This window comes from Falco rusticolus, chromosome 11 (assembly GCF_015220075.1).
Source record: "Falco rusticolus isolate bFalRus1 chromosome 11, bFalRus1.pri, whole genome shotgun sequence".
Taxonomy (NCBI): Eukaryota; Metazoa; Chordata; class Aves; order Falconiformes; family Falconidae; genus Falco; species Falco rusticolus.
In genome coordinates, this window is record NC_051197.1 from 31,611,026 (window position 1) to 31,636,519 (window position 25,494).

At 39.4% G+C, this 25,494-nt stretch overlaps 1 protein-coding gene across 1 annotated transcript in view; it reads left to right on the forward strand.

Annotated features, from left to right (window-relative positions):
- Positions 1-25,494, forward strand: part of HMCN1 (hemicentin 1) — a 202,423-nt gene that overhangs the window by 15,236 nt on the left and 161,693 nt on the right. Inside the window, exons 2-4 of the mRNA XM_037404235.1 lie at positions 18,104-18,174; positions 22,234-22,392; positions 22,892-23,014. Coding sequence (XP_037260132.1) covers positions 18,104-18,174; positions 22,234-22,392; positions 22,892-23,014 — 353 coding nt within the window. The remainder of the gene's footprint in view (positions 1-18,103; positions 18,175-22,233; positions 22,393-22,891; positions 23,015-25,494) is intronic.

A 25,494-nucleotide genomic window follows, 5' to 3' on the forward strand; every position in this document is an offset into this window, starting at 1 on the left:
TAGCTGCAGTGGGAAGGGAATGAGTGTCCTTAGTGCTAATGAACTGAATTGAGCTGTAAAGATTGAGTTACATGGGATCTCTGTGTCTACAAATCTAGACAGTCTCTGTGATTGCTGACAATGGGGGGAAAAAATGTGGCTGCTCTGTGTATCACGCTTTGTTCTAAATATTACTGTTGCTCATGCTTAGGGTGTGAAAAACGAAGATCATGTCATTACTGTAAAAACTCAACCCTTTCCCCGCCCTTGAAAGTGGAATTGAATATTGTTCTTTACCTAAAGTGAACCATGGTATATGAAGACAAAAATAACACATGTTGGCTAAATTGCATTTTAAAGAATTTGGTGGCTTTGTCGCCTCAAGCAAGTCTTTAAGCACCTGGTGGATCAGCATAGCCACCTATACTGATATGTACCCATGTTTTTTCTTTCAGAGGGAAGGTGCAGCAATACTCCACAGTGCAGAGGGGTGTGGTAGCTCGTGGAGTTGGAGCTGTAACTTAGCAAGTGGTATAAGGAGATTAATTTGTTTCTGTAAAGGGCATGAGGCAAGCAACTTTTGAGATGCTGTTCCGTGTCTACTTTGAGTCTTGTTTCATCTCAAACCATGCTCTTTACAAAACAATCAGATAAGAGAAGCTGTAAATAAGTGAAACATGTTTTGATTTAATTTTAATTTGCATAAGGCTTGTTTAGAGACAGATTTAAAGTGCATAAAACCTTTCAGACTTTAGAAATTTTGGCTGTGGATATTTGTATGATGAATCAAGCCCACCTCACCTTTTTGTGTTGTAGCTACATAGCGTTAAACAGTTTCTTAGTTACTTGCAATGAAATGTCCCATTGTGCAGATATAAAACCCATTTTTTCCACTTTGATATTCTGTCTCATTGAACAAATTTTGATGTCGGTTAACATGGAGTAAATCCAGAGTAATTCCATTACAGTCACTGATGTTAGTTTGGATTTACACCAGTATAACTGAGGTCAGAGTCTGGCTTTGGTTATCTGCTTTTTTAATTTGATAAATACTACATATTTCCCAAATATCCTTTCATATCTCCTCTTCAGAACTTGCTGTCTCCTCCCACTTTCCCAAATTCCAAGAGTAACAACATAGGTGAAACTTAATTGATGAAAGATTGTTTAAGCAGGGTCTGTTTTTTATTAGCTCAGCTGTTTTTCATTTTTTTTCAGCACTGTTTGAAGTTTCATTGTACTTGGGGCAGGATCTGAATTCATCGTGCTTTTCCTACTTGACTCATTTTGTCAATTAAAGTGTGGTTTTAAATTATAGGGTGCTCTCAGACGTTATCATTGAGTAAGAATTGTATGCTTTGGTGATATTTCAAAGCAGTTTTAAACTCTGAAGAAGGAAAAGGAAAAAGGTTGTGCCTTAAGGCATTACTGTTACTCAGCAACATAATGTGTTTGAAAGAGGTTAGTAAATGCGGCGTGTGACTTTGGAGAATGAGATTAATTAAAATTTGTTTATATTTCCTGACATTATGCTAGCTTTGTAGAAGTATACTGTGAACTACAGAGTACTTTATCATGTGTGAAAGACATCAGGAATATCATCTAGATTATTCTGTTAGTTAAATTTGGTTTATTATTAAGGTTAGATGTTTGGACAGTTTTATCTGTTACACAGTTTAGCTGGTACAGTGGGGTCTTCGTCCACATAACCATACTAGAAATGAATCCATAGCATTTGTATTAACATCTTTACAGTTGAACTTCTACTAGTACAGTGTATCTGCCTTCATATGATGATAAATAATCCTGCCCAGAATACTGAGTTCTTATTCTAGGGATAAAGAAAGAAAGGATGGGAGATGGTGAAACACACCTCCTTCACAGTTTGGAGACCTTAGGCACAAAGAAACTCAGTAGTTAAGAAAGAATTTAAAAATGTTTTTCTATATAGTCTGTTGATTTTTATATGATTTTTCACATGTGCTTGAATTTTTTTTTTGAGTGAGACCCTGAAGATTTGCCTCTGGCAACAAAGAGAATCTTCGGCAGAACTAGTGATTTAAACCCAAGCGATCCAGTCTTAATCATTTGGATGTATTTTGTACTGCAGACACCTGAACAAGAGCTTCACAGAAAGACTGAATAACTAGTCATGTTTGTATCTGGATGTCTCCTAAATTCCATGTAGTGACAGCCTTCACCATGATTATACCAGTAGGCAGTTGATAAAAACAGATGCCTGCACAGCAAACTGTGGTTGAAAGAGTTAGTCATGCACTTATGATCTTTGTTCCTTTGCACTAGTGTTCAAGAAAGTTAGCCTGACTATTAATGTTTGTAGGAATTTCATGTTGGTTGGTGAATGCCAGTAAGAATTGCATATTTTTGTGGTTTTGAGCCTTCTTTTTGGATGCAAGAAGTAAGGCATAAATGAGAAGCTCCAAATAGCAGTAGCACAGCCATCAGTTTATATACCCGTGCTTTCTTAAAAAAGACTGTTCTATGGGCTGAACAACTGCTCTGATTTCTCGGGCAGTTGGTTGTGGAAATCTCATGGCTGGAATGAGAAAGCTCTTGAGAAGATGTTCTAAAGCAGAAAGGGGGTTGCCAGAGGCTGCCTTCCAGAAAGACTTCTTTTTGAGGAAGAGAGGCTATTCCATTATCATGTGCTGGCCTGAGGCTTGTGTGGGGCAGTGAGGTCCCACTGAAGAGGTTGGCACTCGGAAGCATGTTTTCTTCAGATCTGAACTGCTTACGCTATTTAAAAGTGTTTGTAGTTAAGGTGTTCCTTTTCTAGGACTGTGCTTCCTTGCTTTACAGCTAGGTTGTGCCTGGACACCTAGTGCCTGCTAGTGCAGGCCTTTTGTTGGAAAGGTATGTTTGGAAAGTGCGGAAGTAAAGGTGGAAACGGGCAGTCGAAGATTTGGTGTTGTCATCGGGTGGCTGGACCCCTGAGCCTTGCTGCCTGTGCCTGTGCAGGGCATCAGCCGTGAGACTGGCACTTGAGGGTGTGCCAGAGAGACTGCAGCAGGAGCGCTGAGCAGCCCACACCAGAACAGACAGATCCAATCTGTAACGGCAATATCAATCTATTTTAAGACTAGCTTCAGCTAGAATAATGTATTCTGTCTGAGAGATGTATAACTAATGCTTTTGTTTTTTAAAGACAGACAAGTGACATGTGTTGTGTGACAATATGGGCCACTTAAGTTATTAATTCATACAGTCTACTAAAAATTATTCTTTTTCCTTGCTATTTTTAATGGTGTAGAGCTTTTGGATGAGATTTTTTTAGTACTACTGGAGTCTTGTCAAGCTCATAATTTTAAAAATTGTTCCATGTTATATGCTGAGCAACTTAACTTTCTTCTGAAGAGGCTGAAGTGTCAGCTCTGATGTGACAGTAGTGGTGAACCGTAGTAACATGTAGAAGAACTGCTGCTGTTTAAAAGTCTTAATGATATTAGAAGTCTAGATGTATTGTGTCAGTCTGACAAAAGAATGAGAGAGACTGGAAGCCCGTGGAAAATATAAAATAAACACTGAAACCATGCCCCCTACCTGTTCACTTCTTTGCTAGCACAGACAGAGTGGGAAACTTTGGTAACAGGGCAGCTGAAAATGCCGTCAATGGAGAGCAGACTTCAGCTGATGAGATCAGCCTTTGAGCCCTTTTTCTCTACCCAGCAACACTGGTGAATGACAAAAGCCCCGGATTGCACTGAAAGCACACTTCCCACGTTCACCAGTGGCATCTTCATTTAGCTTGCTTGGCTGCCAGCTGTAGCAACCGAGAAATTAGCACTTGCCTTTCATTTGTGTTGACTTGCAAGGGGAGTGGTTACCACTTAAAATAACCAAGTGTGAATCGTCAGAGTGGATTTGAAAACACCTTCATGTTCAGAGAGTGAGTGGGTTGGGGTTTTTTTGTTCAGGGTCTGCATTGTGTCTGTAAGAAAATATGCTTTTGATTGACCTATATAAACAGTGCAAGTCAGGTTGTAGCATTGATTTTCGGAGCTTGATGGCTTCATGGCCACAGGTCCAAATTCTCCAAAGAAGAAAGCTTTGTGCTCTGTGCTGTATAAACAGGCCGAACAGTTTAGTGAAAACCATAATCATGGTAAATGCTTTCATTTAAAAAATTTAGTAATTCTTTTGGAGTAACTTCAGTCATTATTTAGCAATTTTTATTTCCAGGTGAGAGTTCCATGTTTTTCCAGTAGCCAGCTGAGTGCATCCCAGTCTTGCTGGGCTAGGCCAGATGGAGGGTGATACTGGAAAATACAGGGATCAAGGCAAATGAGTTACTGAGCTAATTTCTATCTAAACATAGAGTGGCATTATTTTGAAGAAATTTTAAAAGATGAGCAAACAGAAAACAAGGGTTTTGCATAATACATTCCTGCTTAACTGATATAAGTTATCCTCATGCAAAATGAAAAAGGCTGTTTTGTTTAGGGTAAGAGTTAAAGTTCTCATCTTTTTTCCTCCCTCTTCACATCTGCTTTTTGAATTACTTTGGAGCATGATTACATTTTTACACTAGTAAAACTCAGTGGAATTTTATGATCCACAGATAATATGTAATGTTTCCCTCTCTTCCACAGCTTCCTAAAAACTACTGAACACTCAAACCTGCATCAAGAGCAGAAATATTCTCACGATTTTCCTTTCTTCTTCCAAAGCCATGAACCGGCTTTCCTATAGCTATTAACCTCCTGTTGTGTTCCAGCATCCCACCACACATTGCGTTAGTAATGTCATGTTCCTTGCGGTCAGTGCCAGGGCAACGAGGCAAAGGGGCGATAGAAATCTGCACAGAACGTGATTCTACTCCTGCCGACACTGCTGACGGCAGCCAATGGCACTGGACTGCGACGTGTAGATAAGTGTGGGTAAATCTGGGTGGATTAGTAGCTACTCAGTTAAGCGCTTGTGAATCTTGCTGCAGTGAGCTGCCTAGAGGCATTGCTTGTGTAGATTTGGCAAAAAGGCAGCATATTTGTGAGGGAGCTGCCAGTGGAAAGGAAACAAATGCCACTTCTGGGACTCATAGATGGCATCTCAGTACTACTGCAGGACCAGGTCCTGTAACCTAGATGTATCTGTGTTATTTTTGTGAGCTGTGCTTTGTAGCCTTAAAATTAGTTTCTTGTAAAACACTTGAGGTGGCTCAATTATCTTGAGCCAAACCTGCTGCTTTGGCTGCCTCCTGGAGTTGGTAGCTGCTTATGCAGCGAGCAAAGGCATTGCACTGGAGCACTGCTGGTGGATAGCAAAGGCTCTTGCTTCACCTGCGCAGAGGCTGGGAAGGGGTAACAGCTAAAGCTGCAAGTCTGCCTGGTTTTTGATGTTTTTTTTTCTTTTCCTTCCCCCCCCTCCCCCCGTGGAGTTCAAAACATTGATAGTCAATTCAGCTTTAATCCATACAATTTATAAAACCCTTGTCTGTATCTTTTTCTGTGGTGACACCAGCAACGTCCTTTTAGTAGGTCAGCATTATCTACTTCAAACACTTCTCATACCCAAGAGATTTTAGGTAGAGTGTGAAGGATGATGAAGACGACTGATGAGCTTTTAGGATGCTAACTCCTGAATGGAGGTAGCTCACACTAAGACAGCGACATCCCCTGCATGCATGGCTGAGCTCTTGGTGATGAAACCCCAGAGCTGTTGTGTCACAGTTGGAGAAGCAAGCTGGGATTGGTGCTTTCTGAATGAGTGCACAACTCTTCCAGCTTTGGTTCTCTTCTAGTCTTTTCTCAGTTGATTTTAAAAATTGTGGTGTTCTAATATTAGGTGTTTTGCTGTCTGTCTGAGATCTCAGTTTTATACAGCATGTGATTGTCAGGAGAAATGATGCTTAGACAAGAATTGGGGGATTGTTTATGTACCATGGAGCTTACATAAGGGCAGTGAATTTGCAGATTCTCTTTCCAAAGTTATAAGTATGTATGTCTGGCTTGCAGCCAAATCCTTAGCAGCACAGTCAGAATTGGAGACTTCTGTGCAACAGAATTTATTTAACAAACATTCTCAGGGATTAATTGCATGACTACTGTGGGGACAAGTTCTGTTTTTTGATTCTTCTGCCAGATTGAAGGGATGAAGTAAGTACAATGGTACAGAGAGAGGGGGGAGAAGAATATTTTGTTACTTCCCATGAGGTTAAGTGGCTCCCAGCAGCTAAATTTACAGGGACTGCAGCGTGCAAATTAGAGCTGACTCTGTGGCTGGACCTCCTCCGTGCAGCCTGCACTGCTGCTGCGGCAGCCTTTGTGCATCGCTCTTCCAGGGTGAGAGTGGGAAGAACCAGAAGCCGCAACACAAGGAGTTTTCACTGGTTTGGACCACAGAAAGGAAGGAGACGCATAAGACCGTTGTCACTACTAAGCTGTTCTGGCAGCCATGGAGAAACTCTTCAGCCTGGCTGTGTGACTCCTTTCCCCTTACGCTGAGGTTGTGGTGGCCATTCGGGTTTCTTGGGCTTGGTTCCAATACATTTATCCCTTACTGAATGATTTCTGTTGCTTGAAAATGTTTTTGTTGGTGCCTTTTGGAAAATTACACAATTACAAATGATACAGGCAAAAATTAATGGATGGTAGAGAGCTGCTTCCAGCTGACTCGCCAGTTACCAAAGTAAACAGTGCTTTAGTGAAGGTTTTGAGAGGCTTATGTGGCCATGAAAAACCTGACGCATCTTTGTTTTTAAATTGACATCTAAATCCAAACCATTTTTTTTTTTAAATAGTATTACAATGTTTCAGTATCCTCTTCTGCCCAGATTGGCTCTGTCAAATAAGCAATTTTGCAGTCATATTTTCTGCAGCTTTTTCCCATCACTTTCTTGTGCAATAGAATCCTACAATAGCCCAGGCTGGAGGGGACCTTGAAAAATCATCTGGTCCAACCTATCAAACAAGAGCCTCGCCAGGAATAAGAAACGTATCTATTAAGTAGAAATAGAAAATGAACTATACAGAAAGTCTTCACCATTAAAATGAATTAATTTTTTTTTAAAGGAGCAAAACATTCACTTTAACCTGGTATGCCAGTAACTGACCTTCTTCTAACATCTTTAAATAGATGCTTTAACTTAACAAACAAATAGATGCTTCTTCATTCACAGTGGTCTTTGAGGCACCATGGAACCGTTGTCAGAGCCCTGGGGTAATCTTTGCAACTGGATATTGTCAGAGTGAATAATCGGTGTACACAGACAATGTTACCTGCTGTAAAATTCCATGTTCTGTCAGCTGCATGTGGATTAGTTTTGTGGCTTGGACATTTATTTAGAGTGATGCATGGAGATTTGAATTTACAGTTGTAATGGCTGAAAAGAAACGGTTTGGGTTTCTAATGGTTTTTACACTGGTAATCCTTTAGCAATTCATTTTATTGTGTAATAGTTGGAGGGAAGCTGGGGTCGGTTCTAAGTGAAATCAGTAAAAATTCTGTCATTGACTTAAAAAAAGAAAGCAGATGCATTTTCACTATTAAAAAAAAAAAAGAAAATCTTTGCTACAGAGTAAACTCATATGTCAAATAGCAGGAGTTTTGTACTGAACATGACACAATCTCTTTGTCCTAGCAGCTGATTTCAAATTTTTTCTTATGCTTGGAAGTCTCACTTATCAAAGGATGTTGATGGGATACATCATAAAGCATTTTGTAATATTGAAATTATGATATTCATGCATCTGTATATACATGCACACACACACAAGATGTCATCTTGTAGAAGCTTGGTCTTATTCTCCTAGAATTTTATAAAAGAAATCTTTTTTTTCCTTTGTGTTCTTTTGAGAGACAGGTGGCATGATATGAAAACTAAGGCAAATTTATTTAGTTGTGTTTTAATTATGCAAGTGTAGGTTGGTCTGTGGTTAGCCTCATCTTTTCCTCCCTGTTTAGGGCTAATTGCCCTATGTGGTTTGCTGACAATGTGCAGAGCAAAATTTATTTAAATAACTTTTCAAGTATCGTGTCTGGCATCTGAAGGAATTTTATGTCAGTCTTTGCTTTTCGTGTGTTTCTGTTATCCTCTGTGGAGGAAAACCCCCTAAAACTTACCACGTTGTGTATGAGCTTCGTATGTAGCAGTTGTGTCCCAGGTCATGTAACTCCCTCTTGTCAAAGAAACCCAAACAGACCTATTTCGATATGACACACCATATTCCATCTATGATTTCTTCTAAAAGAAGTATCTTTTACCATGTGAAGGCATTACCACAACATAAGCCTGTTAAATAACAGCATAGGATGAATATGGTAACTTATTCTGGAAAGTCCATGTTTCCATGGTCTTGACAGTTTTAAGCACTGGATAGTGCTGTGGTCTTCCTAAAGCTTGTTAGGAGAATGGTTCCTTTCAGAAAACATTGTTTCCTGGTTTATTAATAACTGGCTAGTAATTAAACATGTTGAGTACTGTTCCTGAGTTGGGATACCACTATATGCTACATAACATGAATGTAGAGTATTTCTCATCAACATGGGCTGAGCAGTACTGGGTTCTACTCTCAGGATGCTCAAGTTGCTGTTGGTAACTTTATTTGCTTATGCAGTCTGTTTTTATGTGGATGTGGGTGCTGAGTGCATTAGTACTTCTAAATCCTTCATGGAAGCAATGTGGCTGCTGTTTCAGCAGGAAAAAGCCAGTTGCTTTTTCAGTTTTGATTATGTCTCATGATCAAAAAGCTGACTTGGCTTGAGTAAGGTAGCCCTCTCCAAGGATCTTCCAAGTCTCTCTGAAGGAAGTAATCTGTGCATATTATCTTCCAAGCAGCAGAAGCTTTTAATTAGACTTTGTAGTTGGATTCATCTATTCTGGAAAAATAAAAGAAGCTGTGATTTTTTTATTTCTTTTTTTTTTTTTTTTTTTTTTTTTTTTGCCAGTCAGCCTATGGACCCCTCCTGTAGTGAGATACATCTAGGGACATGGTGGGAATGGTGAAAAAAGAAGGAGCCTTACAGGCAAGCTTGTGGTAATCTGCAGTGCCCAGTGGAGCTCAGCTATTCCCAGCTGGCAGTAGCACAGCCAGTGGTGTGAGCAGCAGCTCAGAATGATTTTTTGCTAGATGTTGCAGTAAATAAATTTGTTTTGTAATGCAATACCAAATACAAATTTTGAATTAAAAATTTATTTTTAAATAGTGTTTGATTTGACTTCAACATGTCAAGGTTTTTAATCACAAAACGGCAGTGTAGAATTTGTGGTTGCATTCATTCCTGCCCTATTCTTCAGTGTAAGTTCTCTATCCAGCACTGTTACAAGTGTTGAAGCGGTACTGCCAAAATACGCAGACCAAGAGATGAGACAGAAATAGACCTGGACTGAACTGGAGTTCAGTCTGGAGAAAGAATTTAAAGAGCATTATGAACTGAATTTTACTCTGTTCAGATTGTTGTTAACAAGGGGAAATAAACAAAACCAGAATGTAATCTGATGACCTTTTCAGCTGTTCGGTGTGAGCTAAGAGCGCGGGCCAGCTTCGGGAGGGGACTGCTGCTCCCATCCTGTGCAGCGAGGAAGCTGTGGTCGTGGTCCTTATCAGCTGTTCTTTACGGTGGACTGAGGGACGCAAACCAGTCAAAGCTTGAATGCTGTGTAGTGTCAAGAAATGCTTCTGCCCCCCCTTCTTGTGCCTGCTGGGGCTTTGTCCTGTTGGAAAAGAAAAGCAGCAATATGAACTTCTGTCCTATTGGCAGCACTGGGCTGACAAGCGTAAAACTGAAGCCCCCTGCACAGCAGAGCTGCCTAAGAGCACAGGCAGCAGTTCAGTACGTACTGAGTTCACCAGGACGGCTCAAGGTGTGACTGCAGGGGACCACCTAGTTGTAAGGGACTCGCATAAGCTCTGTGGCTCTTTCAGTCCTTTGGCCTCTCTTCGGGACTGTCAGCTGAGTTGCCGGCTGTGGCTGTGTGTTCTGTGATTTGGGCACTCATCCACCGAGAGCTGGCTAGGGGCAGCCAAAGTCATTTCAGAAATGATGGCTGCCGGCCCCCTGATGAGGACAGACCTCCGGGGCTGTTCAAAGAACCAAGGGAAGGGAGGAGGAAGGTGGATCTCCTGCAGATGCTGGGATTCTGGAAAAAAAACACCTTGCTTTGTGTCAGTCTCTTTACATTTGGGCCATTTAGTAGTCACTGGCGTTACTTAAGTTTTAACCACATGGAGTTAAGTTTTCTGGTCTCTTTCACTTTTATTTGTGTACCAGCAATAGACAAAATCTTCTGGCCTACCAGTGGAACTGGAAGGAGTATTCAAGTGGATTATTTAATTGGAGCAATAATCAACCTGTAAGCCTATTTAATTCAAGCTTTCTTTTTCTTATTTCCAGGCCGAGGGAGTAGATTTTTCTGTTGGTGGTTCCATTGTGAGTGTGATGTGTGAGTGGTACTACAAGGGGCTTGAGATGCTCTGATGTTGTTTTGTGCATTACCCATTTAAGACAGAATTTGTAGCAAACCTAGATTTATTTTAATGTCTCTGGGTAGAAGAGGTGATTTATGACCATAGTCCTAAGAAGGTGGAGTTAATGGTGGGGTAGTTGTTACTGTGCTGGGCAAATCAGCAGCTGATTTTTAGTATTTGTTACTGCATTTGATTAATAACTTTCAGACAACTGCAACTGAAACCCATAAGCTAAACTTAGTGCTTGTTGCGGTAGGCGAAAGATGATAATATTAGATTTTATCTACTGTGTTTCCAAGCTAGCTTTTCTTTTTCAAAGAAATGTGAACATATATAATACCCCTTTTTTAAACAATTATTGTTTTCCTTTTTTTAAAAAAAAACAAACAACAAAAACAAACAAAACCCACTTGGGCTCATAAATGTTATAACAATTGGACATAATATCAACATGACACTTACTAAGGCACACTTTTAGTTAAGTTCCTGTTAAATCTTTCTGATTTTTTTTTTTTTTTTTGACCACTGCCCTGCAGTAACTGCTGAAGAATTTGATGCCCGAGGGTGCTGACTGTCACCATCTGTGAGGCTGGAGTTGCAGTAATGCTCCACTGATGCTAGGTTAGGCTGTTTAACACTGCTTTGTAGTTTGCATGGACTGGTTTTTATTTGAAGAGCCAACTCAAGAAAAACTGTGTGCAGTCTGACTTCTCCCGATCTGTTGTTGTCTTAAGCTGAAGTTTGCATATTAAAGTTAATAGTCATAAGTCATGAGGCTGAAAAGCTATTTAAAATAAGTTACTGCATTAAGGAAACATGTGAGCTTGCTGGGTTGGTTTGGCATTTTTCTGTCTCGTTAAGAATCTGGTAAAAGTTGTTCACTGCAGTTCTTGGGCTCTTAAAATATTTAATTATACTCAGGTTGGAGTCTGAAAGCTAAAAGCAATCAAGTCATGAGGGAATATCATTTAGGAAGAAACTTTTAAGTAGTTTATTACATGTTCTAGTGCTAAGCATCTTTGCTTACTCCAGTGCTCTCCGAGTCTGTTGGGAGGGTCTTTCTAGTGGAGCGTGCATTAGCCTTGGGGCACACCTGATTGTAGGCAGTGTCTCCAGTGCTGCTTGTGCTTCTTGAGAAATTCAGCAATGTCTTTGTCCACACAGCTCCCATCACCTTTAATGTGAGCTGAGGGTGTCGTTCATTTCAGAGCATGAAGTAGAAGCCTTTAAGTTTCGGGGGTTTTTTGGTTGGTTGGTTGGTTTGTTTTCTTTTCTTTTTTTTTTTTTTTTTTTTTAACCCTAGGTGGTAGTTAATAATACTTACCTAGCTTATTTTCAGAGTCAGCTGCTTGGGTTCAGTAATGTACTATAGAAATTTGCAAGCAGTTAGAAGTGGAGCAGCATTGTAGTTGTGTTAATGGTTAAAACATAATGGTAAAAAATCTTCTGATTCAGTCAGCTGAGGAAGAAAAATGTTCACTATAATTTGAGATGGCAAGTAAAGGTATTTATATTTAATTTAGTTGCACCTGTGATGTCACACTCTGGTATTGGAAAGGACAAGAGAGCACTGTGAAACGTTTGTGATGGCACCTCATGAGTGCTCTGTAGCGAGGTAAAGTCCTGGTGTATAGGACCCAACTTGCTGTTAGGAAATTAAAGGTTTCTGCTTATGTGCCCTTAAGACAGACAGCTGGCTGGAGGCTACTTAAGAGTAACTCTATCATTTTTCTTATTTTCTTAATCCTTGGCAGGTAGCTGCTCCTAAAGGTCTCCAGAATAATTATAAGCAGAGCTTTTACAATGAATTGGATACAGAGAAGGAAGCTTGAGAAGAGAGCATTAAATCAGATAATACTGCTGAGCATCAGGCTTTAGCAAACAGCTCTTATGGAATAATTGCACACCAATTTCTTTTGGCAGCAATCTTGGCTTAGGCGTTTAAGCTGTCACAGATGATCACTCCCAATCCTTTATCAGCTCTTCACTTATGGTGGTAGAAGTACTTAAGAGCGTGTACAGGAAATGAGGCTGGAAGACAGATCTGATATAAAAAAAATACTTTCATGTATATAAATAAAATATGGGCAGGCAGGAGTGTGTGTGTATGAAACCCGTATTAGTCTTCTGATCTCAAAACCTCAGAATTGCCATAGCTAGGAAGCAGCACTTGGATGGAAAGGCAAGACAGGAACTGCTTAAACTGGCAGTACTCGTGAAATGAATGTATGTAACCATGCCCAGTGTGTGACTTTTATTTTTTTCCCACCATCAGACATAAATCTCAAGAGCTAAGTCTTGACATATGTTAGAAATGTATGCTAGGGTGCCTCCACCGGGTTACCTAATTCCATTTGCATAATCAAACATCTTTCCCCGCCCCACACCTGGCCTTTGCCATACATGTATTTTCAATGATCCCATTAGATCAGAATCTCCCAAAATTGTGTGAAAAGACATACATTTTACAGCGTGAAGATACAAATAACTCATTTGCATAGTTTGACCTGTAAATTCTCTATTCATACTATTTCACTTGAGTCATGACACTTAAATCTGCAGTGAATGGTGAGAACTGTGATTGCTTTGTAAATGCAACTTCCTGATGAAGATGCAGTGATCTTATGTTTACTGCAGCTCTGAAAATGATTTTTCATGGTGATATCAAAGTTTTCATAGTGGGTGTTTAAAAAACATGCATGCTTTTCTGAGTACAGATCCTTATTTTTCAGATGCCTAGGGCTGAACTTCTCAGTCCACTTTGTCAGTAAAAAAGAATGTAGAAGATAATTGCCACTCAGTCTTTGTGTTACAAGATGTTGGAAACGATGTATTTCTTGAGCTGGATGCTACCTGATGAAGAAGTGATCAGTTCTAGGCTGGAGGGCTATACTTTCCATTGCAAAGATGCAGCACTGGTAATAATCTGCACAATTCTACAATAAACTGGTAGAATTGGGATGACACGTTATTCTGTGTAACAAAACAGGAATGCAGTAAAAGGCTGTTCTAATTTACATTTGTTATGAAAATATCAGGTTTTTGTTGCTGCTGTTGCCTTTTTTTTTTTTTTCTTCTTCTTTTGTAGTGTACTAGTTCTGAAGTTTATGTGTTCTTTGGAAGTATCCAAAGATGTGCGGGCTTTTTGGGGGAATGCTTTGTTTTAATCCTGGATATGGTTTTGCATCGGGGAAACATCCTTGCTCTGAATTAGAAGGATTTTTGTGGGTGAGAGTGTTCCACAGGACTTGGCATCTCTGCCAGAATTCCTTCAACTACCAAGTATAAATCAGAGCAGCTTTTTTTTTTTTTTTTTTTTTTTTTTTTTCTTCCAGGACAAACAAATTCAGTGTTCTTAGTTGATGAGAGGTAGACAAATGGCTTCCATGTTCCTTTGGTAGATCTCCTAAAACATCTAGCTGTCCAAAACAGATATTTGGTGCAGATGTCTTACGTGGTCAGTATTAAGGGAGTGCCAAAGTTGCAATCACCCTTAGTGGTAATTGTGTGATTGTGTGTCAGTGGGTAATTTGTGGTTTTCACAATGTTCTTGCTGTTCAGCTTGTATCTAAACATGTAGCTGTTTGAGGTTGGAGCAGAAAGTGATGGGAAAACATCTGGATCTTTTAGAATGGCAAGTTTCTCAGGTTACTATGGGCTGTTCTTATTTACAAAGGAGATGGTTTTTATCAGATTTACCTCAGAAAGGAAGTATGAAGATTCATAATCTCTGTCAAATGGACTGGTACTCGATTTTATGTTGTCATATTTAATTCCTTAGGTACACACTCAAATACCATAGTAGTTACGTTGAGTTTTGTGATTTCAGTTTAGGAAGTCCAGGCTTTGTTCAGTAATGCACAACCGTTCCTTTAAAATACCTTTCCTTTCCTGTGTTACAAGTTTTATCTGTGTGTGCAGTGTCAAGTCTTGGATCATCAAGTCAGTCTGAAAGAACTGGCATTTATGTTGGACTCTTAAGATGAGAGTTTAGTTGCTGCCTAACAAAGACGCGCTGCCTTGCTGTGTCTGTATCGGGTTTTTCACCTTTCACACAATTGCCAGAGGACTGGGCACAGCTTTGGAGCAGGGAGCAGTGGGAAGAATTTAACAAACTAATCCAAAATATTCCCAAAGTATTGGTGCATAAAAATGGATTAATACTTTAGCATCAGAATGAACGTATTCTGTTAGAGTATTTCATGTCAATATTTGCCTAAAGAACTAATGAAACTTTAATTTTTTTTTTCTTCTGCTTGGAGTGTTTGCAGAGTCTGGTTTCTGAGTATATTCTGTATTTAGAATACTACATTTGTGACTGTGCTTGATTTGAGGAATGCCTGACTTATGTGCTTGACTTCTGTGTGCAGTTACTGAGACTTTGGGGTATTTTGGATATGGATAAATGTGCAATGAGACCTATGAGTTGACAGGCTATATGTGTACTGTTAAAGATGCACAACAGTTGTGCCTCCCCTGCTTTTCTCGGACACCAAAACCTATTCTGAGCACTGATACATTGGTCTTTCTTTTTGCATTGTCTGCTGTTTTTTGTTAGCTTGACTGCATGCTTTTTATGTCTTGGCTTAGTTTGGTGCCACAAAGCTTTTAAGCATTGTTTAGATGAAAGCTTTTACTCAGGGTGAACTTGTACAGCGTGGTACTGTACAACTGCTAAACCCTTTAAGTGTCTTCAGAGACTCTGTCTGAACTCAGGCTTCACAGCTAGCATCTTGAAAGTGCTAAGAACAGTTCTCCACCATGGTTTATGTCGTTCTTTAACAGTGCTGTAGTTTAGCATTGCACAGGCATTGGGGTCTCAGACCCACCTCAGGGCACTGGTTCTACAGAGCCATGTTCAGGTTGATGACTGCAACTTGATTTAGACTTCACAGTTTTTTGGGTTCTTACCATTTCAGTAATTTAAACTTCTATAATAACTTTCTGTTGTGCTTGGTGAGAGAACTTGCTATTCTTTCCAAAAGTCCTTTTTGGAAATAGCTTCTAGCTGGCAAGTAAACTTTAAGCACTTCTGGTAATTTCTTCTCACGTCTGTCTATTCTGGATGCTTTGAAGGCCTGTGTTTACCTGCACTGATGGAACAGTCTTGCTTGGGTTGTACTTGAGGCAGCAGAATGAAGATAAAAGAAGATTAAATTGGTGAAGGCTATTACGGCTGCTTTGGCAAGCAGCCCATGAGCTGGTGGCACAACAGCATGCGAAAGACAGTAGATGCTGGGTTTCTTGGTACAAGTTGGTGAATGTTCATATGATGAGAATCAGTCACATCACCATTTAGACTGGAACAATGGGCTTGTAAGCTACATGGGAAGAGTGCTGAATGACTGCCATACAACCGAGCAAAGTTCGGATCATACGGATGGGGGAAGCAATGCCAGCCTAGAGTTGGCTGGCTGTCACCATTCCAGATGCCTTCTGTATCAGTGATTAATTAGTTTAGTGGCTGGCAAACTGACTGTAGCTGTAGGTTTACACAAAGTACTAGCATGACGTAGAGGGTTGCTTTCTGACGCTGGGGGTGTCGGTGCCATTGTCCGTTAGAGGAGGTCATGATTCCTGAAGATGTGAATGACCCTATTCAGTCCTACCTGGGGCCTTGCTTGATCTCAGGAGAAGCTGATGAGCTCTGCCTTGGTTGCAGAATTGCCTGTGGACATCTGCCCTCTGCACAGCTCCTGCAAAGTTCTCATTTCTGCCCTGACACCAGGTAACCCTCTACTTGATGCCGACTAGGCCACGCTCCCTTTCTAACCTCTAGTCTGGTGCTATTTGGAAGACCTGCTCTTTGCTGAGCTCACACCAGAGGGCGGCCAGAGCCTTGGCCGGCGTGGTCCCTGCGGGATGCTGGCACCGGCTCACACTTGGCACCCGCTGGCGCTGCTGGAGCGAGCCCCTGCTGCCTGCCGAGCAACAAGGCAGAACTCTCATCCGATCTAAACTGGGTGTGCTGTTGTAGCTTGGCTGAAGTAATGTTGCTTTTCAGATCTTTATTTTATAGGGAAAGAAAACCTCTCCAAAGGATTTACTGCTCTAGAATTGAAAAATGTAATCCCTCAACTGGTGGGGAATAATGGAGCTTGTGGTTTTACTGTATGTATAAACCCCATTCTATTACATACTTTAGAACAATGGTTGGCAGGGGATGGATTTGAAGTAAACAACTTGGAGGTAGCTTTATTACAGGTGTTTGGCTTAAAGAATACTCAAGGGAGGATGGTACCAGGTGGAGTGGTAAGAGTGTGAGCATGGCAGGATGATGTAGAGGAACCATGAATCCTTATAATTGCTCTTTTCATGATATTTGTGAATGTTCTTTACTGCTATACAGAAGTAAACTGAAGACAGTTTAATATTCTAGGAAAGGTTTTGTGTGATCTCGAGTGACTTTCAAACAGATTAAACCCTATATTTTGCAAAAGGCACTTGTAAATAGAGCCCCCCCCTCCCCCCCAGCAAATGCATGGTGATTGTAGTAGACTTTAGCAATGACTGTTGTTGAAACTCCAGTGAAATAAAACTTTGGACTGCTTAAAAAAGGAAAATGTCTAGATTATATGGAAGATAAGTACATATTAACTTTTACTGAGCTTGGAACGTGCTGCATGGTCTGCTGAGGCCGTGCTTCCATGCAAGCAACAGCTGTATTAAATTGACACCGCTGCAGTTTCATGCTTTTCTTTTACTCTGACAATGTAACTGAACCCCATTTTGTGTGCTGGTACTCAGCTGATCTTTTAATGAGTGGTTTGGGGCATTAAACTAGTAGAAATCTATTCACTTCTTTTCTTCTTGTGCCTGTCTTTCTATTTATTTATTTATTTTTGGCTTAGCACCCTGACCCAGCTTGCTGAGTTAGATGAATGCCATTACTGGCGCGAGGACAGGGCAGGAATGCCTGCCTAGGCCAGGGAAAGAATGAAGTGCATGAGTGCCAAGACAGATTAAGGTAAACTCTCAGGAAATCACAGCCGTAGGAAAACAGCTGGTTGGAATCACATTTGATACCAATTAGGAAGGCAATTGTTGAAGGGGCAGAGGGAGGCTTGTGGTACAGCTAGTGTGGTTGGGAAATGCTCAAATATGTGCTGCTGTTGCTTACACAGCCCAGTCCACAGCCCAGTTGACTCCAGTGCCCTTTTCTCGATATACAAAGGCATGGCAAACACAACAAATGGAGTTGATTCTGTTTTCATTCTTTCTGGCAACTGCTGCTGGATATGCTGAGGCTGGGCGTTGGGCTCGCAGGCAAGAGATGTGAAGCTAGTGTGCGTATTGTGTTCAGAGAGGCCTCTCCTTCGTGTTCACCTACACAACTGTTCCTGGAAAAATACAGTGGGTTTTGGTGCAGCCGTGTTTGTTTCAAGGGTGTCTGTTCCCTTCCAACTACTAAGAGCAATTAAATGATCGGTCAAAATCAACTGTGAAAGAAGCACAACACAGAACGCCTATAAATGTTTAAGATACCTAGGAGTTGTTAATACTGGAATGATAGGAGATTTGGAATCACGGATTTCAGTACTGGGTATATAATTTCATTCTTCATGACTCCTTTCTGTTAAATGCTTGTAGTTTCTCTATTACTGGATTGTTATAAATCTGAAACAGTTAGCTCTTCAATTGAAGTTGTCTTTTGATAACTTTGTGTTTTTCTCATATTTTCCCAATTTTTTTCATCCTAGAAATTGGTCCAGTGACGATAACTACAGATCCCAAGAAATTTCAGTTTGAACTCAGGGAACTTTATGTTCAGGTGAGTAACTTGTTACTTCTCTATGTGGTTCTAGCAAAGGCCCTGTTTCCTCCCTCTACTCTTTCCTCTCATGTTGATGTTTCTGCTATAATGCTTCATCAGGATGTAGGCTGTTAACCTCTGTCATTTTGCCCGCACAAACAGCAATCTTCCTGTTCTCTGATCACCTTGATGTATGATTATGGTTAATTATTTTGTCTTAGCTTACATCATTGTATGGGGACTCAATTCAGTAACACAAGAAAGAATAATTAGATAATGCTAACATTTTTTGCATTTTAATTAGTCCTGCCACTTGTTCGTAGACACTTTTATGATCTGTTTTACTGTGTTCTGGAACTTATTTCCCATGAAAACTCTTCATTACTTTAATGAACTAATTTAGGTATGAAAAGATTGTAAGCCCCATCAAGTATTACTTGGGTACTGCCTTCACTGCCATGTGTTACTGAGCACCTACTGCTTCAAAGGCATCGGGCTGACTCCGGTACTCGTCTTATGCACAACCTGTGAACTGCTTCTGTAGCTGTGCGTAGGAGACAAGTGGCAGTTTTTGAACTAGCACACCAGTGTGTCTCCCTTGGTGGACTTTGCCTGGGTGAGAATAAACCACAGATGACATCTGGATTGGATGATGGAAAGAAAGGGAAGTACTGGAATGGAGTTACCCTTACTGAAAGAAAAATATGATCCTATTGTCTTGTCTTTTCTAATCAAGCAAAATGCTTCTGATCTGTGGAGAACCTTGCAGGAGTCCGTAGTGCCAGACAGACTCTCCTTTAGAACCTGGCACATGGTGTAATCCCTGTAATAAAATACTTTTTGAAAGCCAATAGTGCTAGTTTGGGAAGAATAAGTAGTTTACAAGTTGGCAGAAAGATAGAAATTCAAAGAAAACAACAGTAAATTTTGAAGGTGGCAGAAGATGCCAGCTATTTTCCTTTTCTTCTTCATAGGGGAAATTTAAACTTTAAAAATCCTTCCAGTCTTCAGTTTTTTGTTTTCTAAATAGCTATACTGGAAAATAACAGCGGTTTCTAAAAGGTATATGACTTAGATAAAGCTTTTAGGAATTTAAAACTCTTCATTTACAGGCAAGTTGTTTTTAAGTTACTGCTTAATGAATTTAAGGCTTCTTTCTTTAATCCTGACGGATTGCATATTCTGTAATTACTTTCAAGATGTGCTTATTGAACAAAATTAAGACTTTCACGGACTTGCATTCATTCATTATGTTGGTGGAGAGCCAAAATATAAATTAAAAAAGTTATTAGAACAGGACTGATAGATCATCTTGCAGTAGGTCTCCCAGAAAATGAACACTTTGTATATGTTTGTTATTAGTATTTTTTCTAGAAACACAATTAAAAGATGTAAGAATTAATATTGTGAAAGTAGGGGAAGTTTTAAAGGTTCATTTTGAAAGGTAGGGTTCATTTTGAAATAGGGTGTGAAGCAAATATTCTCATTAATGAACAAAGCCAAAACTAAAGTGAAGATAAATTATTTTAAGGAGTATTATATTTATACATATATATATATAAATATATATATATTATATATTATATATGTGTAACATATTAGACCAATATATGTTGATCTAATATGCTCTCTGGGAATACTGCAAAACTGGTCCTCCCTAGACATCAGGATAAGCCCAGCCCTTGTTTTCCAACAAAACTATCTGGTCACAGAATGATTGAAGGGTTTGTACGTGACATTAGAAATAGGCTTTTGGCTGGCATTTGACATTGTGTAAAAATTAGTGTGGTGTGTGGGGTTTTTTTTGTTTTTTGGTTTTTTTTTTTTAGTTCAGTGTATTCTTGTATTAAATACAGTTTTCACAATGGATGTTTATTTACATAAGCAATACACTTAAATCTTGTCTATATAAACCCATTTCAAAGTATATTCACTAGTTTGAGTGTTACATGATCCTGTGAGATATATATGTTAACGCACTTGCATCAACAGTTATGAAAGGACCTTACCTGAGTATTTCTCAGTGTAAAAATGACTACTTAATGGAAGTAGTATTAAGAGTTGTTGATAACACTTTTTTAAAATCAGATAATGAATTTATGTATCTGTAAGTGGTTACAAGCTATTTAAGTAAATGGTTATGTAGCTATTAAATTAAGACATAAGAAATGTGAATAGTATCAATTAGCTCAGCTAACAACCTAAACTTCTGTGTGCCTATCCAACCTGAACGGAAAATGAGACTTGCTGAGCTTTCTTTGTCTTTTCAGAAAACTTCACAAGGCAATTGTAACCATATTTAATTGCAGTTAGGAGAGAAAAGCAGGAAACATTTAAAGGAAGATTGTTGTCTTTTTTTTTTTTTTTAAATGCATTACATTTCTCTTTCATAGTTCTGCCTAGCTGCCTTTTGAGAATATCCCTCTTCTGTGTTATAAGAATAAAAAATTTTGTGCTTGCTCTCAGAATAACCATTTTGTTCAGCAGTGCTTTCCTGTTATATGTAGAAAATAGATGCTGCCATAGAGAATATTACATGAGGCAATAATCAAGCAGGCCTGAAGTGGGAATAGATTTTATTGTTCCAAGTAGGTGTCTGTAGAAATTAGCTATTATCTTGACTTTGCCTACAAAGAAAAGCTTTACATGGAAGAGTCTTTTGCTGAACATGATACTCACTTTGTGAGAGCAGGAGACAAGTAACTGGGATATGCTGATCTGTCCCATAGGATTGTATAAGCATTGCCAAGATAAAGTTTTGACGTGTGTCAAAAATGTGTTTGGAGAATTATCTCTTGAGTTTCAGGCTGTCTGGAGTCTACCACTTGCTTTTCCCATAAAAATAAGACTACATTCAGACAGTACTGACTTATAAAAAGGACATGGTAATGGCGTACGTGTTCCTTAACGTAGATGAGAAGTTTATTCATAGTCTTGTATGAAATAGGACTAAAAATACTGATTAAAAATCGTTACTGACATGAACGTTTCATTGGGAAGAGCTGAAATTCCTGAGGACTGGGGACTGTGGGAGGCAAGGTTTTTTTCTGGTTTATATGTCTATGTGAATGTTTAACCTCAAAACATGATTTTTTTTATGGCATCTCAGGAATTAAATTTAGATGCAACAATTGCATTATCATTTTTCTTCCTTCCCAGCATGTGATTTATATGCAAGTATGTGTGAAGGCATGTTGATTGTAGAAATAAAAGAAATAACTTTTATATTTAATCCTGAAAGTGCAAAGATCTGTTGCTGTTTACAAGGGCAGTTTATACAGTTTGTTTTCAGCTCTTTGGAAAGTTCTGTATTCGGTATGCCAGTTGATTTTTTTTTTTTTTTTTTTTAATGTAAGCTGAAGTGAACTTTTTTTTTAAGCAGGATTTTCCTCTAATTCTTGATTTAGGAAAAGAAACTGATCTTTTCATATAAAGTTAGTCATACTTGGAAGCATTTTGATTGAACACATGGTCTGAAAAATCTCCAGATGTGCAGCTGTCTACTTAGCAATACAGGTCACCGAGATCACATCACCTGTGCCCCTCTGCTGAGCTCCTTGCGCTGGCTGCCCTGCAGTGTTAAGTTTAGGTCAAGTTCTTGCTGTTCTGGTATCTAAAGGTCCTCCTGGAGCTCATCGCTGCTCAGCTGAGATAATTTCCCATCTGCGTCTATGACCGTGACCTCCCACGACTGCTGCGTACCACCAGAGCAATTAAATTGTCAGCCAGTAAGGGAGCGTGTGAGTATAGGAAATGGAGCTGTCACAGGAGCTGGAGCTAAACAAAATATGATGCTCTCAGAAAAGATAAGAGTGACCGTGACACCAGCTGTTTTCAGGGCTAACCACAACCCTTCCTTTGACTTTGTTTTCCCTAAGGAGTTCTTGCAGTTGCTGCTTGTGAGTGTGAGTGTAGACAGCACTCTGCAGAAACCATACAATGCTTAGGATGATAAAAATGAACAAAATATTAGAAGCTGAGAAAGCATCTGTCCTAAATATCCCAAAAGAAAGTAACTTATTTGGTATGCTTTTTTTCCTTATAATAATGCTTTGTTTTCCTTCTAATTGTCAACAGGGTGGTGGAGACTGTCCAGAGATGAGCATTGGGGCAATAAAGATCGCTCTAGAAATTTCTCTTCCTGGTTCTTTCATCTATGTATTTACTGATGCACGATCCAAAGATTATAGACTAACCCATGAAGTACTTCAACTCATTCAACAGAAGCAATCACAGGTACAGAGGGGATTTACATTCTGAGCTGCTTTATGTATTTCATGCCCTGTTTTATCCATTTAGAAGTGTAAAATTCTTCTATGTGAGATTTGGAGGGGACCGTAATACTACTATTCTAGGGAAATCTTTTTTCTAAAAATAGAAAGTTAAAAAGGAATATTCCTTTTAATATTGTGAATTAAATATTGCAACTGAATCTTCTACCAGTGTATGTATTCTTGGTCAGCTTACCACTTCATGTTTTTATATTGTTCTGAAATAAGTATTCTGTACAAGCGCTGATAGATGAGTATAATTTCTAAAGTGATTCTTGTCTCTTCTTTTTCTTCTTCATTGCTTTTCCCCATCAGTGGTGAGTGCAATATGGTTGTCCTTCATGCAGAGTAATGTGAACCCATGCCAAGTGACACGGTTCTTCTGTTGCCATGCCTTACGATGTTCTACTAAAGTTTGCACCATGTGCTAAATGACCTTTTTATTATTGTTATTTTAAATATAGGTAGTATTTGTGCTGACTGGGGACTGTGATGACAGGGATCATATTGGTTACAAGGTCTATGAAGAAATTGCTTCAACGAGTTCTGGTCAAGTTTTTCACTTGGATAAAAAACAAGTTAATGAGGTAACTTCACTTGAGTTCTGCAATATATGGGGAAAAAAAGGTAGGGGCTTATACTCTATGTTTTTAAATGACCTGAAAGTGAGTTAGGGAGCATAAGGGGAATTTCTAAATGTTTTACTGTTGGTATGCAGACTCTGTTTCACCTTTCTCTTCCTTCTTTTTCTGTCTGCTGTATTGGGATGCAATTCTGTGACTCCTGTTAATGGTAGGGAAGTGTGAACTGCCACATCCAAACAGAACTTCACCAACTTCCCTCTACCTGTGCCAGGAGGAGAGCCTTTAAAACAAGGAGCAGTTCTGTGCTCTGAGTAGCCCAGTGGCGTTACTGCTCTGAATGAGAGTGCAGTATCAGCTTTAAATGAGCATTTTGTTAGCGAGCAGAGGATTGCTAATAAGCCTGGCCAAAAATGTTCCTCAGGTTATGGACAGATAGGTTTGAGCTAGCAGGCTTCCATTGTTTACAAATTAACTGTGGTACCTTTTTCATTGAAGTTATTGTGTCAATACTTTTGACAGCTCTGCTGACCTGCTAGTGATTGTGATTACTGACCCACAGTCTGGAATGACTATTTTCTTTGAAAACTCCAGTGAGCCATGGGCAGGAATGAATTTCAATAGCGCATGAGAAAATAATTTGGACGGAGATGAAATCACATGTTAGTTATCTGGGGAGCTGGAATTGTTTATAAGTGTTGTAAATGTTTCCCTTTGACTTCCTGGTATAAGCAATAGTTGGATGAAGTTTTTTAATAAAAATTTACTTTGGTTTGTTCCTTTTTCTTTCTTTACTAGAATTTGGACAATGACAAATGTTGGAGATAAATTGCAGTTTTCTACTGTTGTTGCCTAGGAAAACTGAAGTTCTTATTTGGGATGTTGTAAGGTATTGGCAATGATGTGAAGGTGATCAAAAAGAGGAACTTCTCAGATGATTTATTCTCCAAAATTTAGATGGGTTAAAAGTCAGAGGAAAAGAAATTCACTGTTGGGATTGCACAGTTACTGACTTGCATTTTGCAATTACTTGTATATGAAGGGTAAAACTTCTTTCTGTGAGACTCCATGAAACCCCTTTATATGGAAGGGATCGTGATACTGCCAATGCTCTTTGCCAGGACTGAAGTTTTAGGATAAAGTTTTGTTTGATTGTTTTGGTTTTGGGTTTTGCGGCTTTTGGGAGGCAGAAGTGAGCAGAAAAAGCCACTTGTAGGTGCTAAGCAACACCGTGTTCTTAAGTGGAGCTGGCATGCACCGTTTTGTCGGCTGGCTGCCCGCCTCTGCTTTCTGAACTTCTAGGCACTTTCCTGTTTCTAAGAATACCAGCTTCTGCTTGAGTGGTTAGTCTGCCTTTGAATTTTGAGGAAGGTTTGCAGCAGGGGGTTTCAGTAGCTGCTTTCCCCTCCTTCCTGCTTCATCTTGGCATTTCCTCGGAGCAAATAATAGGCTCCTCATCTGTGGGCTAGACAGCCTGTGGCCTGCAGAAGAGCCAGAGATTGATATCAGCAAGTGGTGATATCAGTAGGTGCTACTCTTGCAGGGTTTTTTTTGAGGGGGAGGGAACAGCACACTACTTCATATAATTGCATCTCCTTTCAATGGCCATAGGCTGTAAGAGATCGCCTAGGTAAAAAAAAAAACCAAAACAAACAAAAAAACCCCACCTCTAAAATCACTTTCACAAGTCTTCCACAGTAACTGCTGAACCATTTGCATTAAACCCAAAAGACTCTGAAATAATTTTAGTGATCATTGACCTTACATAAAGCTGTGTCTGGGCTAAGGGACTGTGAAAATTAGTTTACCAAAATGCTGTCATCCCAAATAAAACCTTTGCTGCAGATTGCGGTTCTGGATCAGAAATCCTATGTGCAAGGAATGTATCTACCAGTGGATGGATGCAAATGAACAGGAGATGTAGTAGTAATTTGAGTTTGTTATAGCCTTCAGGCAAAATTCAACAGAAATAAAACTTGCCCTCTTTATCAGAGTAGTCAATGATGTGTAAAGAATGAAGTTTATAAATCCTCAAACATATTCACTGTTTGGGGTCTAGAGACATGCTGAAGTGTAGATTAGGAAAGAGCTACAAAATCACTGACTCTAAATACCCTGCCAAACCAAAGTCTTGTTTTGTTAAAACATTTTTTGATTGTTCTACCCCCAAAAAACCCAAACAAAGCTATTTTTAGTGTATGAAGTTTCAAACCATTACTCTCATGCTTGCCCTTTGTGCATTAAGTGGAGAATGAAGCAATAGTGTAAGCTAGCTACAAGGAAACACAACAAAACAGTACTTGATACTTATCCAATGCTTGTGTTATCAAGGAGGCTAAGAAGGCTTTCTGCTTTTTTTCACTTCTTAAGAAGTTGTTATGATCTCAAATATTACAGTTAACTTGGTCAAAATTACTGTTGATTGACAAAACTGTGTTGGGTTCAGTCCAGCGAAGTGTAAAATATGTAAGTATCTCCACTTAATT